At 56.6% G+C, this 23,071-nt stretch overlaps 2 protein-coding genes across 6 annotated transcripts; one reads left to right on the top strand and one right to left on the bottom strand.

The window, feature by feature from the left end:
* Nucleotides 1-6,809: 6,809 nt before the first annotated feature.
* ZFP57 (ZFP57 zinc finger protein) lies at nt 6,810-11,655 on the top strand. Of its 2 annotated transcripts, XM_034660219.1 has the most exons (5): nt 6,810-6,962; nt 7,989-8,443; nt 8,805-8,931; nt 9,587-9,673; nt 10,388-11,655. In XM_034660219.1, exons 2-5 carry the CDS (start codon nt 8,222-8,224, stop codon nt 11,602-11,604), a joined length of 1,653 nt encoding a protein of 550 aa, XP_034516110.1. In that variant the 5' UTR covers nt 6,810-6,962; nt 7,989-8,221; the 3' UTR covers nt 11,605-11,655. The 2 variants fall into 2 exon arrangements, with proteins under 2 accessions (XP_034516110.1, XP_034516111.1); XM_034660220.1 differs by lacking the exon at nt 6,810-6,962 and having other exon boundaries at nt 8,331-8,424.
* Nucleotides 11,656-11,771: 116 nt separating this feature from the next.
* MOG (myelin oligodendrocyte glycoprotein) lies at nt 11,772-21,457 on the bottom strand. 4 transcript variants are annotated; one of them, XM_034660222.1, is made up of 8 exons: nt 21,154-21,268; nt 19,732-20,079; nt 15,801-15,914; nt 14,582-14,602; nt 14,240-14,260; nt 12,934-13,050; nt 12,755-12,775; nt 11,772-12,453 (listed from the first exon to the last, which is right to left on the bottom strand). In XM_034660222.1, exons 1-8 carry the CDS (start codon nt 21,233-21,235, stop codon nt 12,440-12,442), a joined length of 738 nt encoding a protein of 245 aa, XP_034516113.1. In that variant the 5' UTR covers nt 21,236-21,268; the 3' UTR covers nt 11,772-12,439. The 4 variants fall into 4 exon arrangements, with proteins under 4 accessions (XP_034516113.1, XP_034516112.1, XP_002930247.1 ...); XM_034660221.1 differs by having other exon boundaries at nt 11,773-12,453; nt 12,755-13,050; nt 21,154-21,457; XM_002930201.4 differs by lacking the exon at nt 12,934-13,050 and having other exon boundaries at nt 11,778-12,453; nt 21,154-21,442.
* Between the last annotated feature and the right edge of the window lie 1,614 nt (nt 21,458-23,071).

Consider the following 23,071-nt stretch of genomic DNA (forward strand, 5'->3'; position numbering starts at 1 on the left):
AGATTTTATTTGTCAGAGAGCACAAGCAGGGGGGGTGGGAGAAGGAGAAGCAGTCTCCCCACGGAGCAGGGAGCCCAACATGGAGCTCGAACCCAGGACCCTGGGGTCATGACCTGAGCCAAAAGCAGACACTTAACCACCTGAGCCCCCCAGGCGCCCCCGTCTTGTGTTCTGTTTTCTTGTCAATGTGACATGAACATACAAATGAAGATGTCTGTGCACGGCTGGAAGGATGGTACCCGTGCAGGACCGTGGCGGAGCCTGGGGAGTGGAGTGCCCGTGCGCCGCACCCCCGTCCGTCCCCGCTGCACAGCTGGTCGCTACCCTGGCTTGTGTGGTGCTGACCCCCTTCCCTGCGTGCTTGCCACCGTTACGTGTTCCTAAGTGACGGCATCATGCCTGGCTGCCTGTTCGTGGAGTTTGTATAGATGATGGGAGGCTGCATGTAACTGACCTCTTCTGGTCATTAATACTTTTTAATCATCCGGGTTGAGGTGCAGCCCCGTACAGTTCATTTTCTCTCTTTCTTTCTCTTTGAAACACACTCTTTACTTGATTTCCGGGATCGCACGCTCTGCTGGGTTTTCTGCAGCCTCATGGGCTGTTCCTTCTCCGTCTCCGTGTCCGCCCTCACCTGCCCAGTCTCTCGGTGCTGGAGTAACCCACACGTGCACTCTCGTCTGTCTCACTGAGCCGCACGGCGTCCACGTTATCTGTCCGCTGAATCACCACCAATCTACGTGTGCTTCTGCTGTGGTTCATTTCAGGACGTGACTGTGCCCCATCTCTGTCACCTGCTCTTCTGTGGAGCTCTTTCAGGACGTGACTGTGCCCCATCTCTGTCACCTGCTCTTCTGTGGAGCTCTTTCAGGACGTGACTGTGCCCCATCTCTGTCACCTGCTCTTCTGTGGAGCTCTTTCAGGACGTGACTGTGCCCCATCTCTGTCACCTGCTCTTCTGTGGAGCTCTTTCAGGACGTGACTGTGCCCCATCTCTGTCACCTGCTCTTCTGTGGAGCTCTTTCAGGACGTGACTGTGCCCCATCTCTGTCACCTGCTCTTCTGTGGAGCTCTTTCAGGACGTGACTGTGCCCCATCTCTGTCACCTGCTCTTCTGTGGAGCTCTTTCAGGACGTGACTGTGCCCCATCTCTGTCACCTGCTCTTCTGTGGAGCTCTTTCAGGACGTGACTGTGCCCCATCTCTGTCACCTGCTCTTCTGTGGAGCTCTTTCAGGACGTGACTGTGCCCCATCTCTGTCACCTGCTCTTCTGTGGAGCTCTTTCAGGACGTGACTGTGCCCCATCTCTGTCACCTGCTCTTCTGTGGAGCTCTTTCAGGACGTGACTGTGCCCCATCTCTGTCACCTGCTCTTCTGTGGAGCTCTTTCAGGACGTGACTGTGCCCCATCTCTGTCACCTGCTCTTCTGTGGAGCTCTTTCAGGACGTGACTGTGCCCCATCTCTGTCACCTGCTCTTCTGTGGAGCTCTTTCAGGACGTGACTGTGCCCCATCTCTGTCACCTGCTCTTCTGTGGAGCTCTTTCAGGACGTGACTGTGCCCCATCTCTGTCACCTGCTCTTCTGTGGAGCTCTTTCAGGACGTGACTGTGCCCCATCTCTGTCACCTGCTCTTCTGTGGCGCTCTTTTGTTGTTTCCACTTTTTGCTTTTCCATTATTTATTCTACAAATGCAACTTCTGTAAACTTTTTTTAAAAAAGATTTTATTTATCTGTCAGAGAGAGAGCGCATAAGCAGGGGAGTGGCGGGCAGAGGGAGAAGCAGGCTCCCCGCCGAGCAAGGAGCCCCATGCGGGACTCGATCCCAGGACCCTGGGATCAGGACCTGAGCTGAAGGAAGCTTGTGAGGTTTCCGTTGCCCTGTGGTTGTGTGCCCACAAGCCTGTTCTGTAGGGTCTGTTCGAGTGTTTGCTGAAAGAGAGAAGGACATTTGTTACCCGCCGGAAGCAGAGCTGTGTCCGGGAGAGCCTGGCCCCAAAGTACAAGAACAGCTGGTCACGTGCCACCGGACCTTCTCACATCCTGTCCGTGCGCACAGTCGGCCTGCCTTCGTTCTTGTATTTCAGTCGAGGTACTGACATATCTTTGTTTACTTGTTTGTTTTTTAATACCCTTCAATTAAATTCATGATTTTATGTATCCCCTTTCCAGAACTTTCTCTGGTGCCTTCCAGACAGGGTCACCCCCATGCCTTCTTCTCAAGACACCTGGCAGCATCCTCTCCACCTTCTCAGAACCTTATGCCAACAGCTACTCTTTCTCTCTCCTCCATCCCCAACGGCTCCTTTTCAACTGGGTCATTCCTACTGAACTATAAATATCTAAACAAGCTACCATGCTATTCCTTTGCCCTCCTTCCAAGCCAGATCTCCTAGGAAGCCTGCAGAAGCTGCCTGCCTTCTGGCCCCAGTGCCCATCAATCCACCAAACCCCCTTTCGCTGCGTCCTCAAAGAGCTCCATGCAGCTGAATCCGATGGACAGTTAAGGGTAGAAGGGAGAAAGGAGAGGGCGCCAACAGCAGGCATAACCTCACAGGCTTTGGGCAGCAAAGGCAGCATGAATGAGACATCGCAGCTGGAGGAGAGGAATCCAGACCTTAGGAAACAGGAGGGCAAGGACATCAAGAGTCTTGGAGCTGGCAGGTAGGGAAACAATGGAGCCCATTCAAGGACCTGGAGCTGGGGACTTCAGGTACAAGATAAGCAAGCGAGTACTCAGCATGAAAGACCAGGTCAGGAGTAAGAGGGTGACAGAGGGGTGCCTGGGGGCTCAGTCCTTAAGGTCTGCCTTCGGCTCAGGGCAGGATCCCAGCGTTCTGGGATAGAGCCCACATCAGGCTCCTCCGCTGGGAGCCTGCTTCTCCCTCTCCCACTCCCCTGCTGTGTTCCCTCTCTCACTGGCTGTCTCTCTCTCTCTCTCCCCGTCAAATAAATAAATAAATAAATAAATAAATAAATAAATAAAATCTTAAAAACAAAACAAAACTGACCTGCTGACTTGGGTTTCACTAGGAATGGGCAACCACCAGTTGAGAATTAAGAAAGCCCAAAACAGATTGTAAGGTTTCGGGGGCAGGAGGCAGAGCAGACAATTACCGTGACCCTTATACTGAGTCAGTACGTGCAATAAGACTTTGATCTCATGAAAGCATGTCTGACAGTATCTTTAACCACGAAAGTTGTTTGGAAATGGGGCCTCGGGAAGTACGGTTTGCAAGACTGGTGTTGCTTCACATCTAATTATAGAGCCTTCCACTGGGTTAGCATCACAAATTAGAATAAGGGCGAACAGGGTCAGCAACGCCTGACAGCAAAAGCTTTCTAAAACTCACCTGTTACCTCCTGTCAGTTCAGATAGTGAGTCAACTGCACCTCGTCTCTCCTAAGTCATATTTTTGTTGGTGACCTCATGGCAGCGAGCAGAAGGATGGTTGTGTAGACGGAGAAAATAAAACATATGAAGTGTCTGCCATGCATCAAATACAATTAATTTTTTCACTGAATCATCAATACATCTTGATTCCAGGGTAATCAATATATCCTGACTGAGCAGAGAATGAACTATCCGAAGTCTACCATATTGACATAAAATCTTGTTGACAGGAATAGGAGATTTAGCCCATGGGTTTCTCAGACTTTCTGGGATGTGCATGTGACACCGCAGATATTTTTGGTTGGCACAGGTCTTTATAGACGCAGCGCTGGGCTCTGTAACGTGGCGGTCGGCCTGCTCTGCTTGCCCAGGGTCTCTTTCCGGGAAGCCAGTTCCCACCCTCGTCCTCGTACAGAGCTGTCCCCAGCGAGTCCCCGCTGACTGCAGCACCTGTTCTTCCAGGCCCGGTGACTGACACCAGTGTAGCCAGTGGTTGGCATGTGTGTCCAGTGACCCCGACCAGAACCCCCGCCTGCTTCAACAGAAGGAGGAAGAACATTTTCACAGAACAGACAGAAACCCACGTAAATCGGAGACTCGGAGTAGCTGGGCCAGAATTTGGTTTGGCACCGCCCCCCCCCCCCATTTTGGCCGGATTTCTGCCAACAGGACGCACCACCCGGCTAGCCTGGGGGTGGTGTTAGGGTCTTAGGGAAAAGAGAGAAACACCATGTCCAGGAGTTTCCAGAACAGGTCTCTATAACCTCCAATCCGGATCAGTAGAAGTGGCCAAGAGGAGATGATACTTCTGGGGGGACAGCAGCGTGGGGTAGCCAAGCCGCCTTAGGGAGGTGTGCGGGCCAGGAGGAGGTGAGGGAGACAGACTTAAAAAATTCTTTTTAGTGGACCTGAGAGAAGGCTCTTCAGCCTGTAAATGGTGGTAGGAAGCATGAAAGATCCACCAACTACGTTGGCTACCAACCCATCGTCAAGAGGCTTTGCAGTAAAAGGCATACCGTCGTCAGACTCGAAGGGTCTGGAAAGCCCGAAGCGCGGCAGGGCTTTGTTTCGAGGGCCACACAGTATGGCCGGGGGCAGGCCAACAGGACTGGAATAGCAACAGCGAACCCTAGAGAAGTGCCGGCACTACTGGGTCTGGTGAAGTCCCTGTGCCCAGAGCGGGTGTGGACAATGTCCCTCACTGTGTGGCCTCCCTCCCTGTAGGACAAGCAGGTCACAGTCCAAGTCAGAGACGGCATCCTTTCTCGTGTGCCCCGTCTCTGACGGTGAATGCCCGCAGGCCCGGGACGATGATGGACGCGGGCAGCGGTGGGGGTGATGGGCACCCAGCGCGTCCCTCATCCAGTCTGGCTCACAGAGAACAGGCTCCTCCCATGGGCATGCACCTGACGGACAGACGGCGAGGTCAGCAGGGGGTTTATTTCCACAGTACGCCGCTCCAAAGAGACACGTCCATCCAGTCTAGTCTTCCAAGTGCCTGACCAACTAGCTAGGCCACCGGACGGCCCGAGTCAGGAAAGCGAGAGGCAGGCGGATGGAGGGGTGTGTTGGAGAGAGCCACGACCCCGGCCTCACGTCTGCCCCGCCCGCCCGTAAGGTGGCAGCCTCCAGTTTTGGTTCTGAGTGACTGGCGCGGGGACTGAATGTCGGCCTGGGCCTGAGCCGCAGCTTAGCCGACCGACCGCAGCGACAGGACCCGCGCACCCAGCCCCGCGGAGCCTCGACGGCAGCGTGCGGGACCAGGCCGTCCCCACCGCATCTGCCACTCCCCGCGCGAACTGAGGTGTCCGGCCGGCTGCGGCGCCCTGCGGTGTGGCGTCTCCACGGCCGAGCAGGGCTCTCGGATCCTCCGGCTCGGAAGCAGTGGCGTGCAAGCTGGCCCACGCTCCCAGGCGCCGAGGAAGCCCAGCGTCAGAAAGCTGCCCTGGGCCGGCCGTGGGGCTCCCGCAGAGCGGAAACAAGCTGAAGCCGCGTTTCAAGAGGAGGGCACCCAGGGGCGCCTGCTTCCGGCTCAGGTCGTGGCCCCAGGGTCCGGGGATCGAGTCCCACGTCGGGCTCCCTCCTCGGCGGGGAGCCTACTTCTCCCTCTGCCTCTGCCCGCCGCTCCCCCTGCTCATGGTCTCTCTTTCTGTCAAATAAATAAAATCTAAAAACAAACTTTTATAAACATGGCTTCCACTAAATCCTCAAAGACAGCTTCCAAAATGACGCCTTGGTTGTTGAGAGATTGCAGACCTGCGTTGGGAAGGCTCAGCATTCGAGGGACGGTGTCCTACCCGCAGGGACGGAGCAGCAAGTCTTACCTCAGGGGGTGTTTGGGGACACTCACCGGGGCCATGTTTGCAAACGTACTTTGTAAACGGTAAAACCCCAGGCGGACGTGAAGCCGAGTGGAATGTAGTGTGTGCTGATGTGGGGATGTCAGGGTTTGGAACCGAGGGCCAGGAGAGAATTCTTGGGACGTCTAGTGCAAACCAAGCGGTTTTACGGAAGCTCGGGGACAGGACCCGTGGGCAGAAAGAGCTGCACGGTCACGAGGGGCGGCCCATTCTATGCTTTCAAGCTGGGAGGGGCAGGGACAGCACAAGCCTCCCAGGACCCTGAGGGGGCAGCTGTTGTTAGGAAAGTTCGTTTATTACAGCTTAGTATTAGTAATAGAACTCAGTCTATTATTGCTTAGTAATAGAACTCAATAAAAGAACTCAGTCCTGAGACCCCTCAGATGTGTATGGGTGGGTCATATGCTTGGGGGATGATTGCCAGGATGTATCTTGGGGGTAGAGATAAAGGAATTTCCAAAGGGATTTCTATATGTTAAAGGAGACTCACAGGCTCCGGGCGGTGGGCTGAGGTTGCCTTTTGCCCTCAGCAAAGAGTCAGCATCCAGGCAGCTGAGCTCCCAGACCAAGCTCCCCGCCTTGCCTGTTTCAAGGCCTTGTCAATGGGCTGTAGGAAGTAAGGAAATTCAATTTTTTTTATTTTGCCTTTGCTTCCCACATGAAGTGCTAATTAAGTGGAAAACAGTAAATGTGGTATCCGTTGCACTGATAGTTACATACGTATCACTGAGCCAGGCTGAATTGGGTGAGGGTAAGTGGCCGCGGAAGCAGCTCTCCACCTGCCCGGGTCCTCCCTGCGCTCCCCGACCTCCAGCATTTTGGTCAAGGTGTGTCTCTCTAAGATGCCTATGCCTCCGCCTCTCTCCTGGGGGCCCGTGGGGCTCGTTTCCCCTCTAGATGGTGGCGGTGGGAGGATTTAATCAGAGATAACCCTCTTTTTTCAAGAGCAAATTAGGACGCGGACTAAGGCAAGGTCCTGGCGCTAGGTGGGACCAGGGTTGCTACAGGTAGGAGGGTGGGCTGGGGAGGGGGCGGGGCTCTCTTCCTCTCGGGCTTCTCGGACGGCGGGCGAACTCTTGACCTTGGTGGGTCCACAGTCTCAGCTGGGCCCCGGGGCAGGAAACGCGGTGGGCTCGTGGAACCCGGCTGGGAGAGCGGGGCTGCCCAGCACTGGGCCCCCCAGACAGTCCCTGTCCTCGGAGCACTGCGGGTGAGTGGGGCAGCTGGGTGTTGAGCTGGGGGGACGGAGGCAAACGCGGGTCTTTGTCCCGCACTCCTCGGGCCTGACGCGGGCAGGTGGGCATTGCACCCGTCATCGTGGAAAGGCTCCCACCGCGGGGCCCTGGGGAAACCTGGTTGTCAGGGGTGTGGCCTGGGGCACCCACCTCTCCGGCCACAATGGGGGCCCCTTGCTGGTGTTGAGAAAGCTGGGATTCCAGAAGGGAAGTTTCGGGGTGCATGGGCCTCGGGGGCTCCTCAGTGTGGCCGGCTGACGGGAGCACCTCAGCCCCTCCAGTGGGCCACCGCAATGGTGAGCCGTTTTGTCTTCCTGCCTGTGGGAGGCTTCACCCCAAGGGACAAAAAGATCTGATCTCAGGGCTGGGCTGGGCTGGAAAGGTCCTGCTGGGACCGAGCAGGGAGCCCAGGGCCAGAGCCTGGCTGGAGGGCCCAAGACTCAAGCAGCTGGGGCCCGGGGTGCCGGCCGGTCCCACAAAGCCTGGCAGGTGTGGTGGGGCTTTTGCTTTTTCTCGGAGTTGCCGTGGGAAACCGCTGACGGTGGTTTTGGGTCCCAGAGATTGGCTGCTGGCAGGACGGGAAGATGGCGACACGTTCCCTCAGGGGATTTAGGTTCTGGAAGGGCGGGTTGCCCTCGCCAAGACCGCCGCCCCCTCCCCCTCCACAGGATGTGGGTGTAGAACATGGTGGGGCAGTTGCAGGGGCCTCCTCCCAGCGCCCCCGCACGGGCTGTTGGGGGGCCCCCCGGGGAGCAGGACAGCCTCCTGGGTCCTCTGGCTGCAGGGACAGGGGAGAAGTCCCGACCTGACATCTCCCACCACCGCTGTGAACAGTCCTGATGGAGAGGGAGGGGGACGGAGGGACCCGGCCGCACTTGGCACATCTCAGCAGTCTCATTAACTCCATCGTCAGACCCCCCTTTTCTGGCTATTTTCAGCTCACCCCCAGTCCAGAAAAACTGCAAGAGGAAAGTCAGCGTGTTTTTATGTCTTTGTTCAAGGTTGTGCACCTCAAGAAGCAGTGACGTGAGAGGCGGTCCGCAGAGGAGGTGGGGCTCACCAGGAGCTCCCTGAGCGGGCGGTGTCGCCCCGCACCGGCCGCGGAGCCCCGGGGACCCGTCCCTGAGCCCTGCAGCCTGGGCTTCGAGGAGCAGAGGTGTGCTCGGCTGTGCGAGAGGACGGTTTGGACCACAGACCCAAACCAGGAGGAGCAAGTTCTGTTGTCCCGGAAGCCATGCCAACCCAGACTGAGGCCCGTGCACACCCTCTCCACCCGCACGGTGACCAGGACACACAGAGCCCCAGGAAGGGGTCCGGTCGGCGCCGGGGGCCAGGCCAGGAGTGGGCAGAGCTGGGGGCAGACCCGGCGGTGGACGAGAAGCTGCTCCCGCGGTCGGATGAGGAGGCCGGGCGGGAAGCCGCGAGGAGAGAGAGCTGGTGGGAGGCCTGGCTGGAAGTGAGCAGAGGGCGGGCGGGACAGCTCCCAGGCTCCCGAGCTCTTTCGTGCGACCCTGTCCAAGTCCAAGGTCAGGCGGGGTTGCAGACGGCTCCCAGCTAGACACCTGGCAGCGCATGCCCACCTTTCTCAGCGCCCGCCTCCACCCTGCCCTGCAGCTTCCTGGACTGGTCCCACCTTACCTATATTCAGTGAACACCGCCCCCGCCCACCCTCCTGTCTTCCTCCCTTTCTGTAGATGAACATCGTGGCTTTGTGCCTGTCCTTCCCTATTTCTCCCCTCCTTCCATGGTTTTCTTTATCTCTTGGTTTTCTAAACGTTGTGCTTGAACGACTCCCTGAGTCTCTCCTGCTCTTCCAGAAGCCAGTCACCTTTGATGACGTGGCCGTGAATTTCACGCAGGAAGAGTGGGTGTGTCTAGACGCCGGTCAGAAGGTCCTGTACCAGGACGTCATGTCTGAGACCTTCAGAAACCTGATGTCTGTGGGTAAGAGGCTGTGGTTCCCTCAGCATGCTGCCTGCCAGGACCCTCAGCACAGCCCCCTGCCCAGGACCCCCCTGCCCAGGACCCTCAGCGCAGCCCCCTGCCCAGGACCCTCAGCACAGCCCCCTGCCCAGGACCCCCCTGCCCAGGACCCTCAGCGCAGCCCCCTGCCCAGGACCCTCAGCACAGCCCTCTGCCCAGGACCCCCCTGCCCAGGACCCTCAGAGCAGCCCCCTGCCCAGGACCCTCAGCGCAGCCCCCTGCTCAGGACCCCGGGACACCTGGCTTCCCTGAGCAGGTAGATTGGCTCACAGCTCCCTTTACTGACCCTACACCTTCTAGGCCTTCCAGGTGTGAAAGATCTAGGTCCCTAAGCTCGGGGTGAAAGGACAAGAAATGAAAGCCTGCACTGAGGCAAAGATAATCCCTGGAACATGATGATAATTTGAAATGTACCTGTACTTACTGAATTGCTCCTGTTAGGTGCCAGGAACTTCGTTAGGAGGTCTCCTCCCTGCATCTAAGTGTTCCAGTTCTTAAACCAAGGAAATGGGAGAAGATAGCCTGTTGTCCCCACTGGGTGGGATGGGGCCAAGCCTGGGACCTCGGCTCACTCTTTCCTTCCCACCCCCAGTTAGAATCTTTCTGTCTAACCCAGATCTGATCATCAAGCTTGAACAAGAAGAAAAGCAGTGGAGAGCAGAGCTCCAGCTCCGACCCCCAAATGGAGAAGGCCTCCCTTCAGGTAAGCGTGGCAAAGGAAGGGGGTGGCGAGGGCCCCGGCCATGCCCTGGGAGGGTGGAGGGCTGCCTCCCAGCACCAGGGCAGAGCACGTCCTCTCCCAGCCTGCGTCCTTCTCACCGGGCCCCACGTGGAGCCGCGAGAGGGCTTGAGACCACGTGCTCGCGTCCCTCGGCCCCAGAGGACTACCTGAACTTTTGAGGACAAGCAAATACCTGCAGTTCTCCAGGGGGTGGAGTTCATACAGGTTGCTTACGTCCCTTCCAAGGGAACAGGAGAGGAAGGAGTATGAGCTTGTGCTGAGCCCAAGTGGAGACCTGTCCCTGAGGTAGGACGGGAAGGAGAGGTTCCGGGCCGAGCTGACCACGGGCCCTGGTGTGAACTTCCCATTCTAGCTGGGTGATGAACGGTACCGCATTTCACTTTGGTGTCCCCATTTGCACCACCTCGGAGGTCACTGCGGGTGTCGTGGGAACGTGAGATACTGAAAACGAGAGGAAATGGATTGCGAGAATGTGGGTCTAGGCTAGAGTTCTGACCTCCACTCTGGCTGAAAGATTCCGCTTCGAATGTTGATTCTCTTCTCATTTGGAAACCCAGAGGTCCGTCTGCCTGCAGCCTGTGAGGTCCGCGAGTGAGAGCGTGTGGGGGTTGTGGGCTGAAGGGGAGCTGGTGCTGGGTTCTCACGGGGCGTCCTGTCCCCCCGTCCCCACCGCAGGCGGCAGGAAGAAGACACTTCAGGAGGGGACTTGGAGGCTGTCTGACGACCGGGCGTCCCTTGCCTGCAGAGGGGCAGGCCCAGCCTCTGCGGCCGCGGGGTCCACGCACAGGGCCCCCGCGCAGCCTGCCTCCCCGGCTGGGCCGCCCTTCCTGTGCCAGCCCTGTGGCCGGACCTTCAGCAAGCGCTCCAGCCCGCACAGTCACCAGTCTGTTCACAGTCCCCACACGATGGACAGCTGCGGCCAGTGTGGCAGGTGCTTCCGAAACTCCAGGGACCTCAGCTTTCACCGGCGCGTGCACCTCGGGGAGAGGCCCTTCTGCTGCCCGCTCTGCGACAAGACCTACCGTGACGCGTCAGGGCTGAGTCGGCACCGCCGTGTGCACCTGGGTTACCGGCCCCACTCCTGCCCCTGCTGTGGGAAGGGCTTCCGGGACCGGTCCGAGCTCAAACGCCACCAGAAGACACACCAAAACCAGGGCCCAGTGGCCCAAGACCAGAAGCACCTGGGGAGGCTTCCAGACCCCAGAGCCGGATCTCAGGAGCGCGCTGACCAGACCCAGGGGTCCAGCCAGGAGACCCGCGCCCCAGTGGCCAGGACCCGAGAACCCACAACTGGAACCAAGGGTTCCGTGGCCGAGATGCAGCCACCTGGTGACGGCAAGCAGGTGGTTACTGGGAGACCCTGGGCAGCAGCGGGAACAGCCCTGGGGCCTGGGACCCGCACGCAGACACCCAGCACGAAAACCCCCTGCCTGGACACCAGGCCCAGCTGTCCCCCAGCAAAGCCCTCGAGACTCAAGGTCTTCTCCTGCCCTCACTGCCCTCTGACGTTCGGCAGGAAGGCCCATCTGTCCAGCCACCGGAAGGCCCACCTCTCAGAGCAGCCCAGCGGCTGCTTCCGCTGTGGCAAGTCTTTCAGCTCACGGTCAGAGCTGGTCAGACACCAGCAGACGCACTGGAGGCAGAAGGTTTACCGTTGCCCCGTGTGTGATGTCTGCTTCGGGGACAGGGACGGCCTCATGGGTCACTGGGGGGGCCCCGAGAGCAAGGACCCGTGTCTGGGCGAACTTCAGACGTGCTGGGCCATCCTGGGCCAATGGTTGAGGTTCTTTCGTGATGCCCCGCCTTTGTCAGGGAAGGAGATGGGTCTGCCCCGGGCATCCAGGTCCCAGGAGAGGGCGGGGAGAAGGCACCGGAGGGGCGAGAGCAAATGAGGCCTCGAGGGGCGCGGTCCATAAACTAAAGAAACGGCCTTTCTGACTGAGGTCGTCCTTCGTGCTTGCTTTTCCTAGGCTCGGGCCTGCAGGGTCAGCGGCCCGGGCAGGAGAAAGGGGAGGGGTGAGGAGGGCCATGCCGAAAGGACGGGCTGAGACGTGGCGCACCGAGAATTGTATTATTATTAGCACCTGCCTTGTTTGTGTCTGATAGACCATCAAGTAGTAATTGTTGGAGAAAACGGGGTAAGACGGGACAGAAAGGGGGGGACCCGTCCACGCAAGACGTGGAAGTCAAGGCCAGTGTTCGACGCTGCCCTCGCTCCCCTCTCTGCTCCGAAGGCCGGGGGCCCGATGGCACTCCAGCCAGTGTCCTGGCCTGCCGCTCACGCAGCTCCAGGGGTTCGCACTCCTGCTCCTTCCCTTTGCTCTGCCCCCCAGGACCAACATCGTGGGAGAAACAACCACCGTTGGCCACGCTGGCATACTGTGATTTGCAAGAGGGAGGCTGCAGGTCTCAGTCCTGCCTCTGTCACCGTCCAGCACAGGTGTCCTCGGTCAGAGAGAGGAATGCCCGGCTGGCCACGGCCAGAGACGGCTTCCAGATGGAGGACGAGGGGGGAGGACAAATGTGGGTAGGGAAACGGGGACGAGGAAAGGTAGATGATGGAAGAGGACTCAGGCCGTCTGGAATTCAGAGCATTCCTGGAAATGGAGATGGGCTGTCCCTGGGGCGAAGTGGCCAGTGTGGGTACAGCTCGGAGGATGCCACACCTGAGGGCCGGTGCTGGGACGGGCCAGACTGTCCAGCACCCTTACCAAGATGCAGTGTCACTCAGAAGGGGTTTCCTAGAAAGAGGAGAAAATAACCTGAAAAACCTGTCAGTACCAAGCCTTAATCCTCGAGAGGAGAAGCCCCCAGGGGTCCCCCTGCCTCTGCGCCTGCCCCAGCAGTGGTGGAGGCTAGGCCTAGGGCAGCTGCGGAGGAACAGGAAGGCCAGCAGAGCACGTGGGAGGGCCCTGGCCTCCCTGAGCCAGGCTTTCCTGTCCCCCCCGCCCCCCGCAGCTTCTGGTTCCTCCCCAGCCCCCCTTCCTCTTCCTGCCTGCCTGGTGTTTTGGTCTCAGCTTATAAAGGGAGAAGAAAACTTACTCAGCTCTTCAAGAAACTGCCCTGGAAAAAAGGAAGGAGGACGTGACTGGTGGAAGACGACCGGCCCCACAGGCTCTCCTCCGGGATCCGCGGAGGACCCTGGAGTTGGCCCTGGGGAGGAGGCAGGCGGTCTGGGTCCCCCCACCGCTGCGAGGCCCCGCGTGCCGCCCCCACGGCACCTGCTAGTCTCCGGTGCAGCCAGTTGTAGCAGATGACCAGGGCGAGCAGGGGTCCGAGCACGGGCACCAGCGCGAACAGGGCGACCTTCCAGCAGGGGACCCTCAGGAAGTGGGGGTCTGAGCCACCGCCACAGAACACAGGGTTAGCGTGCGCCCCCGGCCCCACCCACCCTCTCGCGACCCCACGGCCTGTGGAGCTGTGAACCCAGGTGAGGAAAGCTCTGCACCCTTACTTTCACCAGCCTTGAACCGAATTTGGCATTTCATCCATTAACAATGGAGGCCACACAGCAGTCGTCAGCAGTGCCTGTGACTTTATCCCCAACGGAAACCACTTACTTCCCTCCCACTGGGGCTGCTGGAACCTCGAAATGTTTGCCGATAGTTTGACAGTTACTGCCCCTGCCGCCACTCTGTTACTTGGTGCATTTTTGTTATTTAAAGAAACATTTGTGCTATATTACAAATAGGGTTCTATTTTGATACCTGTATTTCAGTGGTTTTCCTTGCAATCATATGTTCTGTCACTGTTTAAAAACCTTACTCTGGAAAAGGGCCCATTAGGCTTTACCAGAATGCCGAGGAGATTCCTGGTACAGAAAGGGGTAAGGCTTTTGCTACTCGAATCCTACAAAACCGCTCACGTTCTCCCTTTTTGGGTCGCAGAGACTGTGCATGTTTGGCATGCTGACGTGACGTCCTAAACGCTAGGATGGAGCGCTCCCCGTTCAGGGAGGCTGCTCAGAGCAGGGGCCCGAAGGCATCCTAGAAATTTCTGCAACATCCATCCATCCGGGATGTGGGTGCCCTTCTTTTGCTGGCATTGTCCTTAGGCTCTGGGGAATCAGCAGTGAACAAAAAGGACGGAGACTGGAGTCTTGAAGAGCCAACACTAAACGGGCTTGGTGTCTCTTCCTCCAGGAAGCCTTCCCTAATCAGCCCTGTAGAGTCTCTTGTTCTGTGTGCCTGAAACTCCCTTCTACCACGTGGGTTCCATCGGTGACAGTAAGTATTTAGTTCTGCAGTGAGTTCATATTGTGTCCCCAACTAGAGAGCGAGTGCACTGGGCAGGTTTGTTACCTCCCGCCCCACGTCTGCAGAGTACCATGGTGTTTCCTACAGCTTGAGTTGCCGCGGAGCTGCTGGTGCAGGGCCTGCACGGAGAAGCCTCACGCGTACCCACTAGCAGTCACCCGTGACTTAGAGAAAAAGGAGGCGGGAAGGGAAGAGGCAGGAGCCCAGCGGTGCGTGACTGGGTCCCACTGACACACCACGCTGACTGGGAAGGACCGGTCCTGGCACTTACCGAACGTCCGGTGCAGGTTCTCTGAAAGGGAACACACAGGAAGGGGCTCAGTGGGGCTCTCGGAGGGGAGCCCTTCCCCTCAGAGCCTCTGTGATGGAATCACTTAAACTGCTCCTAGTTGTGATACCCGCGGGGGAAGGGGACCTGCTGGACGCTCGCCCCCATCTCGCTACGACTCCTGGCTGGCTGGCTGGCTGGCTGGCGGGGTCTGAACTATGAGCTTGTGTCTGTCTGAAGGAAGCACAGGGTGTGGGGACAGAGGCAGAGACGGTCAGAGAAAGTGACCATGTCAGTGATGCCAGAGGACAGAGGGATCGTGGAGGGAGGACGACAAAAACTCACCTATCTCTGCTCGAAGTTTTCCTGAAATAGAAAAAGGCAACATTTTTAGTTGGAACTCTGGCATGAGATGGGCCCCTTCCTCACCCGGCGCCCTGGACCCTTGTGCCAGCGGTTTCTCTGAGGTCCAGCAGTGTCCGCAGGGGAATGGATGCGAGAGCCCAGGTTTGGAGCTCTCTCCATGGCTGCGGTCAGCGGCAAACACTGGAATCCAGAGAGAGCCTGGGGGGACAGCAAGGCCCCAAACCAGCCTTAGGTTTTCTCACCTCCCCCTCCCCCCAGGCGGCTCTAGGCCTCCGCCCCACAGGTCTCCGTTCACTTTGCCCCCCTCCCCCGCGGGGCTGTCACTTTGTAAATCTAAAGCCACTAACTTCCGAATGAGGGAGGAGACGGGCTCCCAAATAGATGTCCCTCCCAGGTGGAGGGGGGAGTGTCCCCCCCCAGCCCACCCCCGCACAAGGCTGAGGTCCACCAGCGTCCAGGCGGCCCCGTGCCATCACACGTCCCTTCTGCACAGCCATGGGAACGGACAGCCTTTTCCACGTGGGGGCGTAGGGCCCCAAGTACCCGGGATGAATTCAAGGGGAGAGAGAAGACCCCTCCATTTGCCCTCTCGCATACCCCAAGCCCTCCCTTGGGCTTTATGCTCTCAGGACCGGGAGGGGGAGAAGAATCCCAGGGCCTGCGAGCCCGGGCTCTGAGAACAGCTCAGGGAGAAGGTTCCGGATGGACGCTCTGGGCACAGAAGAGGCGCTTCACGGACAGCTGAGGCTGAGTCCTCCGTGTTGAGTGGAAAAGGAGGAGGAAGCAAGTTCTGAACACTGCTGATGTGGTGGGGACGTTTGCGCAGGGACCGTATTCAAACCTCCAGGAGGCATCCACCTGTCCGACTCAGAGGCCCCCTCCCCCACGGCAGGAAGCTGCCAGGGGTGGTCCAGAGACCGAGGGGGCCAGGGCGGCCCTGCCACTGCAGGGTGTGTCCTCACGTAACTCCCAAACCGCCCCCGGCCTCTGGGGCCTTCACTGTAACATGGGCCCTTGTGTGTCAGCCCTACCGCAGGGAAACGCAGGGACCCGTTACAGAAACGATGGAGAACTTGTCGTTCTGCAGTTTTGAACCCAGAAGTCACTCAAAACTGACCATCAGGCCAGCAAACTCCAAGAGGCCCCGTGTTTCGTGTTTCGGGGATGGGCCCACAGCAGCCCACCCTCCAGCCCGTACCTCTCAGTCTGTGCTGCAGGCAGAGGTAGAGAAGGCCCACGGCGGTCTGCAGGAGCACCACGGGGAGGACCGCGATGAGAACCAGCACGCTGGGGTTGATCCAGTAGAAGGGATCTGGAAGGCAGAGCAGTGCTGCAGCCCCAGGGCCCGCACCGCGCCCCGGCTCCAGGGCTCGAACAAGAGGACGCAGCTTGGAGGGAGAGTGGGCTTGTTTCCGGGACGGGCTGGCGATTGTCAAGGCCCATCTTCCAGAGATTTGGGAACCAGCGGAGACACTCAGATCTGGTCCTCACGGGGCTTGGGGAAGAGTCTCACGGGGAGGATGACACGACTGACCCGTGACCGCCCGCCTGGAGGAGGGAGGCCAGGGAAGAGGCCGCAGTCATGGTGAGACTAGAACAGGGCCTGAACATGGGATGGGGTTAGGAAGTCAGGCTCTGAGGAGCCAGATACAAAACCATTCAGAGTTATTTTCAGCAATCTTTGAACTGGGATTTAGCGCTTCTTTCCGTGAGCGTGTCTGTAGGCAAGCTGACACCACAGTACCGTGAACAGAACCTGTGAATTTGTCATCATGAAAACCACCAGTATTTTCAGTCACATTAGAGTTGTCGCAGAAACCTCAAGATATCGCTTCTGTTCTGCACTATTTTGAAATTACACTACTTATCAGGGCCACTCCATATCTTGTTACTGTAACATTTTGATAGCTGTGTTTCAGTACAAACATGTTTATTTAATGCATTTAAAACATACGTCTGAGAAGGGGTAAAAAAAAGGGCAGGGGGACTGGGAAGGTGCCTGGCTGGCTCAGTCAGGAGAGCACGCGACTCCCCATCTTGGGGTTGTGAGTTCGAGCCCCACATTGGGCACAGAGTTTACTTAAAAAGAGAAGAGGGGTCCGTCGACTTCACCAGTCCAGTGAAAAGCCCGTCTTGTGGAGTTTGAGACAGTAGGACACACAGGGTTCGATGACCGAGGGGATGTGGAGTGGAACCACTGCGGGGGTGACCTGGAGCTCTGGCTCCCACCCAGAACCTCCCCTTCTAGAATCTTGCTCTCGGTGCCCAAGAGCTCTGCTGTCCAGCCTCAGCGTGCCCGGCAGGGCTCAGCACTTCTCGTCTTGTCCGTCCTTTCGTGGGCTAGATAAAGACGTGGCCATAAACGTAAGGATTAAGAGACAGCAAACAACTGGTCGGGGAGGGTTTCTTAGGGAGGAGCAAAACTCTTCAAGCTGCAGATTAAGGCTCTTGTCTATTCTGTTCCCGGGAGAAAGTGGAGCCAATCCTACTCCAAGTTCTTATCAGAAGTCCCCTGCAGCAATGTGACTTAGCAGCTGCAGGCTTCCACCCTTCGCACATTTTATACATTCACAAAGTAGGAGAATCGGAAAACAGAGAAGAAGGGGCCTTTAGGGGCCTTCTGACGGAAAGCAATAGGGTTTATAGCATCACCTATGAATGCCTAAAAAATAAGTTACACCTGGCTCTGATTGTACTTCTCTGTTTACAAGGAATACAAGTATGGGGCACCGTGCGGAACAGAACGGGAGTGAAATGAGCCAACTCTAGACCGTGGGGAGCTCCACGGGGCAAACACCAACGTGTGGCTCTCGTGTAGATTTCACTCAAACTAAGCAGTTGTAAAAATACATTCTTGAAACAATCAAGGGAATTTGAACACAGAACAGGCATGGAGGGTATTAAGGAATATTTCTTAATTTTTAAAGGTAACAGTATTGTGGTTATGATTTTTGAATAGAGTTCTTACATTTGAGTGATACATTCTTTTTTGTTTGTTTTCCAAGTAAACTCGACCCCCAGTGTGGGGCTGGAACTCATGACCTTGAGATCAAGAGTCACATGCTCCACGGACTGAGTCAGCCAGGAGCCCGAGTGACACATTCTCGTGCATTTCGCGATGGAATGATAATACGGGCTAGGGTTTGCCCCAGTGATTCAGTGGGGGAGGGTGGAGACGAGTGGGTCAGGTGGAGCAGGCTGTCTGTCTGTCCGCCTGGGGGATTGTCGCAGAAGGGTGGTAGGTCCCTGGAGGCTCACTGTAATCACCTACTTCTGTGATGCTTTTAAGTTTCATAATGAAGCATTTAAAGAAAGGATTAGAGACAACAAGCAGTAAAATCACAAAAATGCAAGAAAAAAATAAAGTGGAAAGAAAGAGAAAACACTCTTTAGAGAAGGAAGGGAGGTAATCATCAGTTGTAACACAGTCACCGATTTCAGCCCTCGATTCAGCTCAGATTCCTGCTCCGCAGGCGTGGCGGGCGGTCCCTTGTTTACTTGTAAAACACTCTTTTTTTTAGACTCTCAGGAATGCAGATTCTGAGATGGGAGAAAGGGGGTTGGAATGTGAAAAATCAACCCAAAGAAAAACTGTCCCCTGAGGCAGTTTTGTTCTCTTTTTCTTTTTCTTTCTTTCTTTCTTTCTTTCTTTCTTTCTTTCTTTCTTTCTTTCTTCTTTCTTTCTTTCTTTCTTTCTTTCTTCCTCTCTCTCTTTCTTTCTTTGTTTCTTTCTTTCCTTCCCTTCCTCCTTTCCTTCCCTCCCTCCCTCCTTTCTTTCTCTCTCTCTCTCTCTTCCTTCCTGCCTCCCTTCTTCCTTCCTCCCTTCCTCCTTCTGTCTTTGGAGGTGGGGGTTGTGCTGGGGGAGGAAGACACAGAGCAGTTAGGCGGGAAAGCTGCACACTGGCGGTCTCACAATCCCTCGTCCCTGCAGGTACAACCCCCAATAGAACCAGCTGTGCACACACACACAGCCATTCTCACGTCCCCTGACTCCCTCCTCCGGAAACAGGGCTTTGTTGCCGCGCACACAATGCCATCTTCTGGCCGAGCCCGCAGACATGAGGATTGTCTGAGGATCCGGCGGAGGAGGGAGGGGACCTTGAGACACTGTTGCTCTTCAGACAATAGCAGTGAACAGTCAGGGTCCCCCTGCCCCCACCTCTCCCTGCATCCTGACAGCCCGTGAGAGGACAACAGATCAATGCCAAGATCCCCGTCACACAGAAGATACCAAAGACAGAATTTGGAAGGTGGCGTCCCTTTCTTTCAGATATTTGCTCCTCCCGGGTGTTTACTTGGACCATGTCTGCCAGGAATGTGGGGATGTTGTTGTCTAATAAAGCACCACAGACACACCCAGTGAGGGTTCTGCGGTAGTGGGATCTGGTCATTTTACTCCTTAGGAATCACGCCTTTGTTTCTAACAAATAAAGAGGAAAACATTCCAAAGTCAGACATGGAAGGAAAAACGTCCGCTTTGACACTGGAATTAGCTTTCAGGTTATTCTCATCCAGTGGCAAAAAACCATCAGAAATTGGTTATTTTGGGTTTTGCTGCCGCTATTTCTCAGCTTTTGTATTTTGGTTTTTATTTTAAAATTTTTTCTTTAATTTTTCTCTATATGTACTCACAAATGTGCATAGTATCAGGTCTTTTATATGAATGCATACATATGACCGTAAGGATAATTCCGGCGTCTCCTTTGGCTGGATCACATTCTGTCCTCCCTCCCGCCCCCTCCTCCCTCAAAGTGAGCTACAGTCACCTAACTGTCTCACGGGTCCTTTCATATTTTACCTCAGTGTCTCTGCGTCTGCACCTGCACCCAGGAGCACGGAGCCCCTGCGTGTTCCCTACATGCAGCAGCCCCACACGCAGTGCCTCCAGGCCAAGGGGCACAGCCCTCAAACAGCCTTTCAGGGTCTGGGTAACAGCACGGATTCTGTCGTGTCCCTACTCCTGGCACTGGCTTTGGTCCCGCTTCTCCACCCGCACGGGCCGGGTGCGCATACACACTCCTGCGTCCTGCTGCGATTCGCAGGAGCGGGATGTATGGGCTGTAGGGTCACATCTCCGTGGAGAGACTGATGGAAGTCTCAGAGGGAGGTCTTGCCCCGCAGATACTCACCCTCCACTCTCAGTTCCATCGCCGCCTCCTCCTGGTAGGAATGGTCCCGGAAGAAGCAGGTGAACCCTCCTTCATCTGAGAACCTCACGTTCCGGATCCTGAGGGTCACTTTCCCCTCGCCCATGGTGTCCTTCAGCAGCTCTGTCCGCCCCCGGTATTCAGGCGCCTGCTCTGCGTCTTGGTCCTTGCCATTTCGGTAGAGGTGGACCACCCTGGAGAAGGGGGGCCGGTACCAGCCCACCTCCATGCCCGTAGCGTTCTTCCCGGGGTAGATGTGACACGGGAGCTCGGCTTCATCTCCCACCAGCGCCCGGATGGGGTGGCCTGGTCCTATGACTCTGAACTGTCCTGTCCAAGACACCAAAGGAAAGAAACCGAGAGTCACAGGACCTCGCCACACAAGCCTGTCCTGGGAAGGGCCGCTTCCTAAGAGCCAAGGAGAAAGACACCCAGCTTTACATGGAGTTCTGGAACCGGGGAGGAGAGATCCCTGGTTACCGAGGTGCCTCGAGGGCCCTGGACAGGAGGAACGTTCTAGCATGTGGTCACTCAGCAGGGCTGCTCGCCCTCCCGCCGACATATCCATCTCTGACTCTCCAGCCCAGCCTTTAGTTCCCACCACCGGATGGGCTCTGGCACCTGGCAGTGTAATTCTTGGGTGGGGGCTCCCTGTCTGAACTTTACCAAGCTGCTCCCCGATGTTCCCCTGGTGGGTTTGCTTTTGTCCTTGTTCACACCCTGTTCCCAAAACGTCCCACCCCAGAGCTGGCTCCACTTCCTTGTTCTCCTCCGTGCCTTCAGCCCAGGCTCCCAAACTTTTCCCTGCATGGAGTGTGTCTGTCAGCCAGAGCTACATGAAGGGAAGACACCTGCAAGGATTTCCCGAAGGGGAGTGGGGCTGGGTTTTGGGGGTTCCCTGAAGCGGAGAATCTGTGTTCTGTGTTTTTTTGGTTTGTTTCGTTTTTTTTTTATTTCTCCCCAGAACGTGACGGCAGGGCTCCTCTGTAAAAACTTGCTGGTGCTTGATCATGTGGAAGAGATCCGGCTGTTCAGCATTTATCAGGATGTATCGGGGCAGGCACGACTAAACATGTTCTATACCTCACCCCATTAAACCCTGGCAGCAACCCCAAGGAGCTGCTATTAGGGTGTCTCCACCGGTTGGTGAGAAAGCACGCGGGGAAGATGGGTAAGAGTGAGCTGAAGGAGAACGTGAAGGCCACATTATGGAGCTCGGGTCCTACTCTGACATGCGGAGGGAGCCACAGAAGGTTTCTGAGGAAGGAGCCCCGTCAGCACACCCATGCTTCTGACAGATAACTTGCAAGACACCCTGAGGATGAACTGAAGGAGGGGAACCCAGGGAGACTGGCTTTTTGGTTGTCAGGGTCTCCCCAAGGCAGAAATAAAGATAAATCTTACCTGCAGAGCTGCAAGACAGCTGGAAGAGGAGAAGGAGGGAGGGAAGGCAGCTGGGCAAAGAGGAGCTCAAAAAACTGGCCATCTCTACCGGGACTGGGGACAGAGTGTCCCTGCAGCAGGGTCAGGCCAAGCGGAGGCCCTCGGGGTGCATGTCCCCCACCTCTGACAAAGCCTGAGGGGAGGATCTGGGAGGGCGGCCTCCTCCCAGCTCTGGCTCTGTGCAGCTGTGCTCCCAGGAATGGCCGAGTCATCCCCGCCAGGCACTTACACAAAAGGGCCACTGACCCAGGCAATGACCAGGGTTTGCCGTCCCCACCCCCTCAGAGCTGCGGAGCAGAGGCCGCCTGGTACTGGCCGCCCAGCCCCTCCCCACAGCTCAGCCTCCCTGGGGCTTCTGGGGTGACACTCCCTGGGCCTCGGGAAAGGCTGCGTGTGGTCTGTGAGGTTCCTTCAACCCCTCTCTTCCTGCTGTCAGCCAAGAGGGAGGAATTACTGTGGGTTTTAGACAAAGGCAGGCAGGCGTTCTCCCTGACCTCTAACTTCCCTCTCTCCACGCACGGTCCACCCCCCTTCCTTATGTTCCGATGTGTGCGGGATCGCTTGGGCGTCGTTGGCTTCCTGTTCCCGGAGAAGACATATGGGAGAGTCCTGAGCTGAGTGTTGCCTGTGCTCAGAGAGGCCAACACGGTGGAGGGAGGTTCACGGAGGTCGGTGGCGGGCGGGCAGCACAGCCGTCAGGGCGCATCTCCCAGCCTTGGCATGATGCGTGGACCTCCTCACTGTCACAAGGAAAAGTGACACCTGGAATGGAAACAGGACCTTTCTCCCGGCCCTCAGACGCCAGGGGTCCCTGAGGAGTAACCAGCAGCATCACGGGGAAAAAAAACAGACTTCCCTACAACCTACAGCCCTTGACAAGTCCTTGAGGCAGGCAGAGGGACCTTCCTCCGGGAGCTCAGCTGCCTCCATGTTAGAACTTTACTGAGGACAACAGGCAAACTTAGCTTGACATTATCGCGACCTCCAGGATCCTGTAAGCCTTTAAAATACAAAAATTCCCATGGAAACTCCCTTTATCTCTACGCTCCTCCCCCAAGATACGTGTTGGCAATCACCCCCCAAGCATATGGCCCACCGATATACATCTGAAGGGTCTCATGACTCAGGTGTTATTAGACGGTAATAAATGACAGTTTCCCAACAACAGCTAGCCCCTCAAGGTCCTGGAAACCCTGCTTCCACATTCCTTAGAGACTTACGCCCTCCCTACCCAATTCCCAACTTGAGGGTGTATAATGGGCCATTCCTCACGATCCCAGTGCAGCTCCTTCTGCCCACGGGTCCTGTCCTCGTGCTTTAATAAACCACCTTTTTTCCGAAGACATCTTAAGAATTCTTTCTTGACTGTTTGCTCTTGAACCCCAACATTTTCACAACAACTACCAAATTTGAGAAACATACTTGCCAATCTTAAAGCAAGGCTGTCTCACCAAAGAAGAAAAAAGGGTCAAGACGGACGGCTTAAAGCCATGTTGTCCAATACGGTAATCACTTGCCACAGAGGTCGTTCAAATTAAACTTAAATAAAATTTGAAGTTCAGTTCCTTGATTCACCGGCCATGTTTCACGTGCTCAGCAGCACATGCAGCTGGCGGCTGACACACAGGACAGAACAAACACAGACCGTTTCACCATCAGCAGGACTGACATCGGGCAGCACTGTTCAAGGGCCAGGAACTTGACTCGAGCCCATGGAGATGGAGAACAGATGGGTCCATTGAGTGTCCTGTTCCTCCTTCCCGCAAGGCAGCTGGAGCTGGGCCCACACAGGCTCGCTCCTCTGGAGCTGTGAAGGTGAACATCAAGGTCGGGAGGGGTCAATCAGCTGGGAGGGGCAGGCTCTGTGCTTGCCTGCTGT

The sequence above is a fragment of the Ailuropoda melanoleuca genome, chromosome 5 (genome assembly GCF_002007445.2).
Source record: "Ailuropoda melanoleuca isolate Jingjing chromosome 5, ASM200744v2, whole genome shotgun sequence".
Classification (NCBI taxonomy): Eukaryota; Metazoa; Chordata; class Mammalia; order Carnivora; family Ursidae; genus Ailuropoda; species Ailuropoda melanoleuca.

Bases quoted from the DNA above. Each gene is read 5' to 3' on its own strand.
- ZFP57 (XM_034660219.1), top strand. From the start codon at position 8,222: ATGCCAACCCAGACTGAGGCCCGTGCACACCCTCTCCACCCGCACGGT. The intron at 8,932-9,586 runs GTAAGAGGCTGT...TGTCTAACCCAG, and splicing joins CAGAAACCTGATGTCTGTGG to ATCTGATCATCAAGCTTGAA. The intron at 9,674-10,387 runs GTAAGCGTGGCA...TCCCCACCGCAG, and splicing joins TGGAGAAGGCCTCCCTTCAG to GCGGCAGGAAGAAGACACTT.
- MOG (XM_034660221.1), bottom strand. From the start codon at position 21,235: ATGGCCAGTTTTTTGAGCTCCTCTTTGCCCAGCTGCCTTCCCTCCCTC. The intron at 20,080-21,153 runs GTAAGATTTATC...TGTCTTGGACAG, and splicing joins GCTGTCTTGCAGCTCTGCAG to GACAGTTCAGAGTCATAGGA. The intron at 15,915-19,731 runs GTGAGTATCTGC...TCTGCCTTCCAG, and splicing joins GATGGAACTGAGAGTGGAGG to ATCCCTTCTACTGGATCAAC.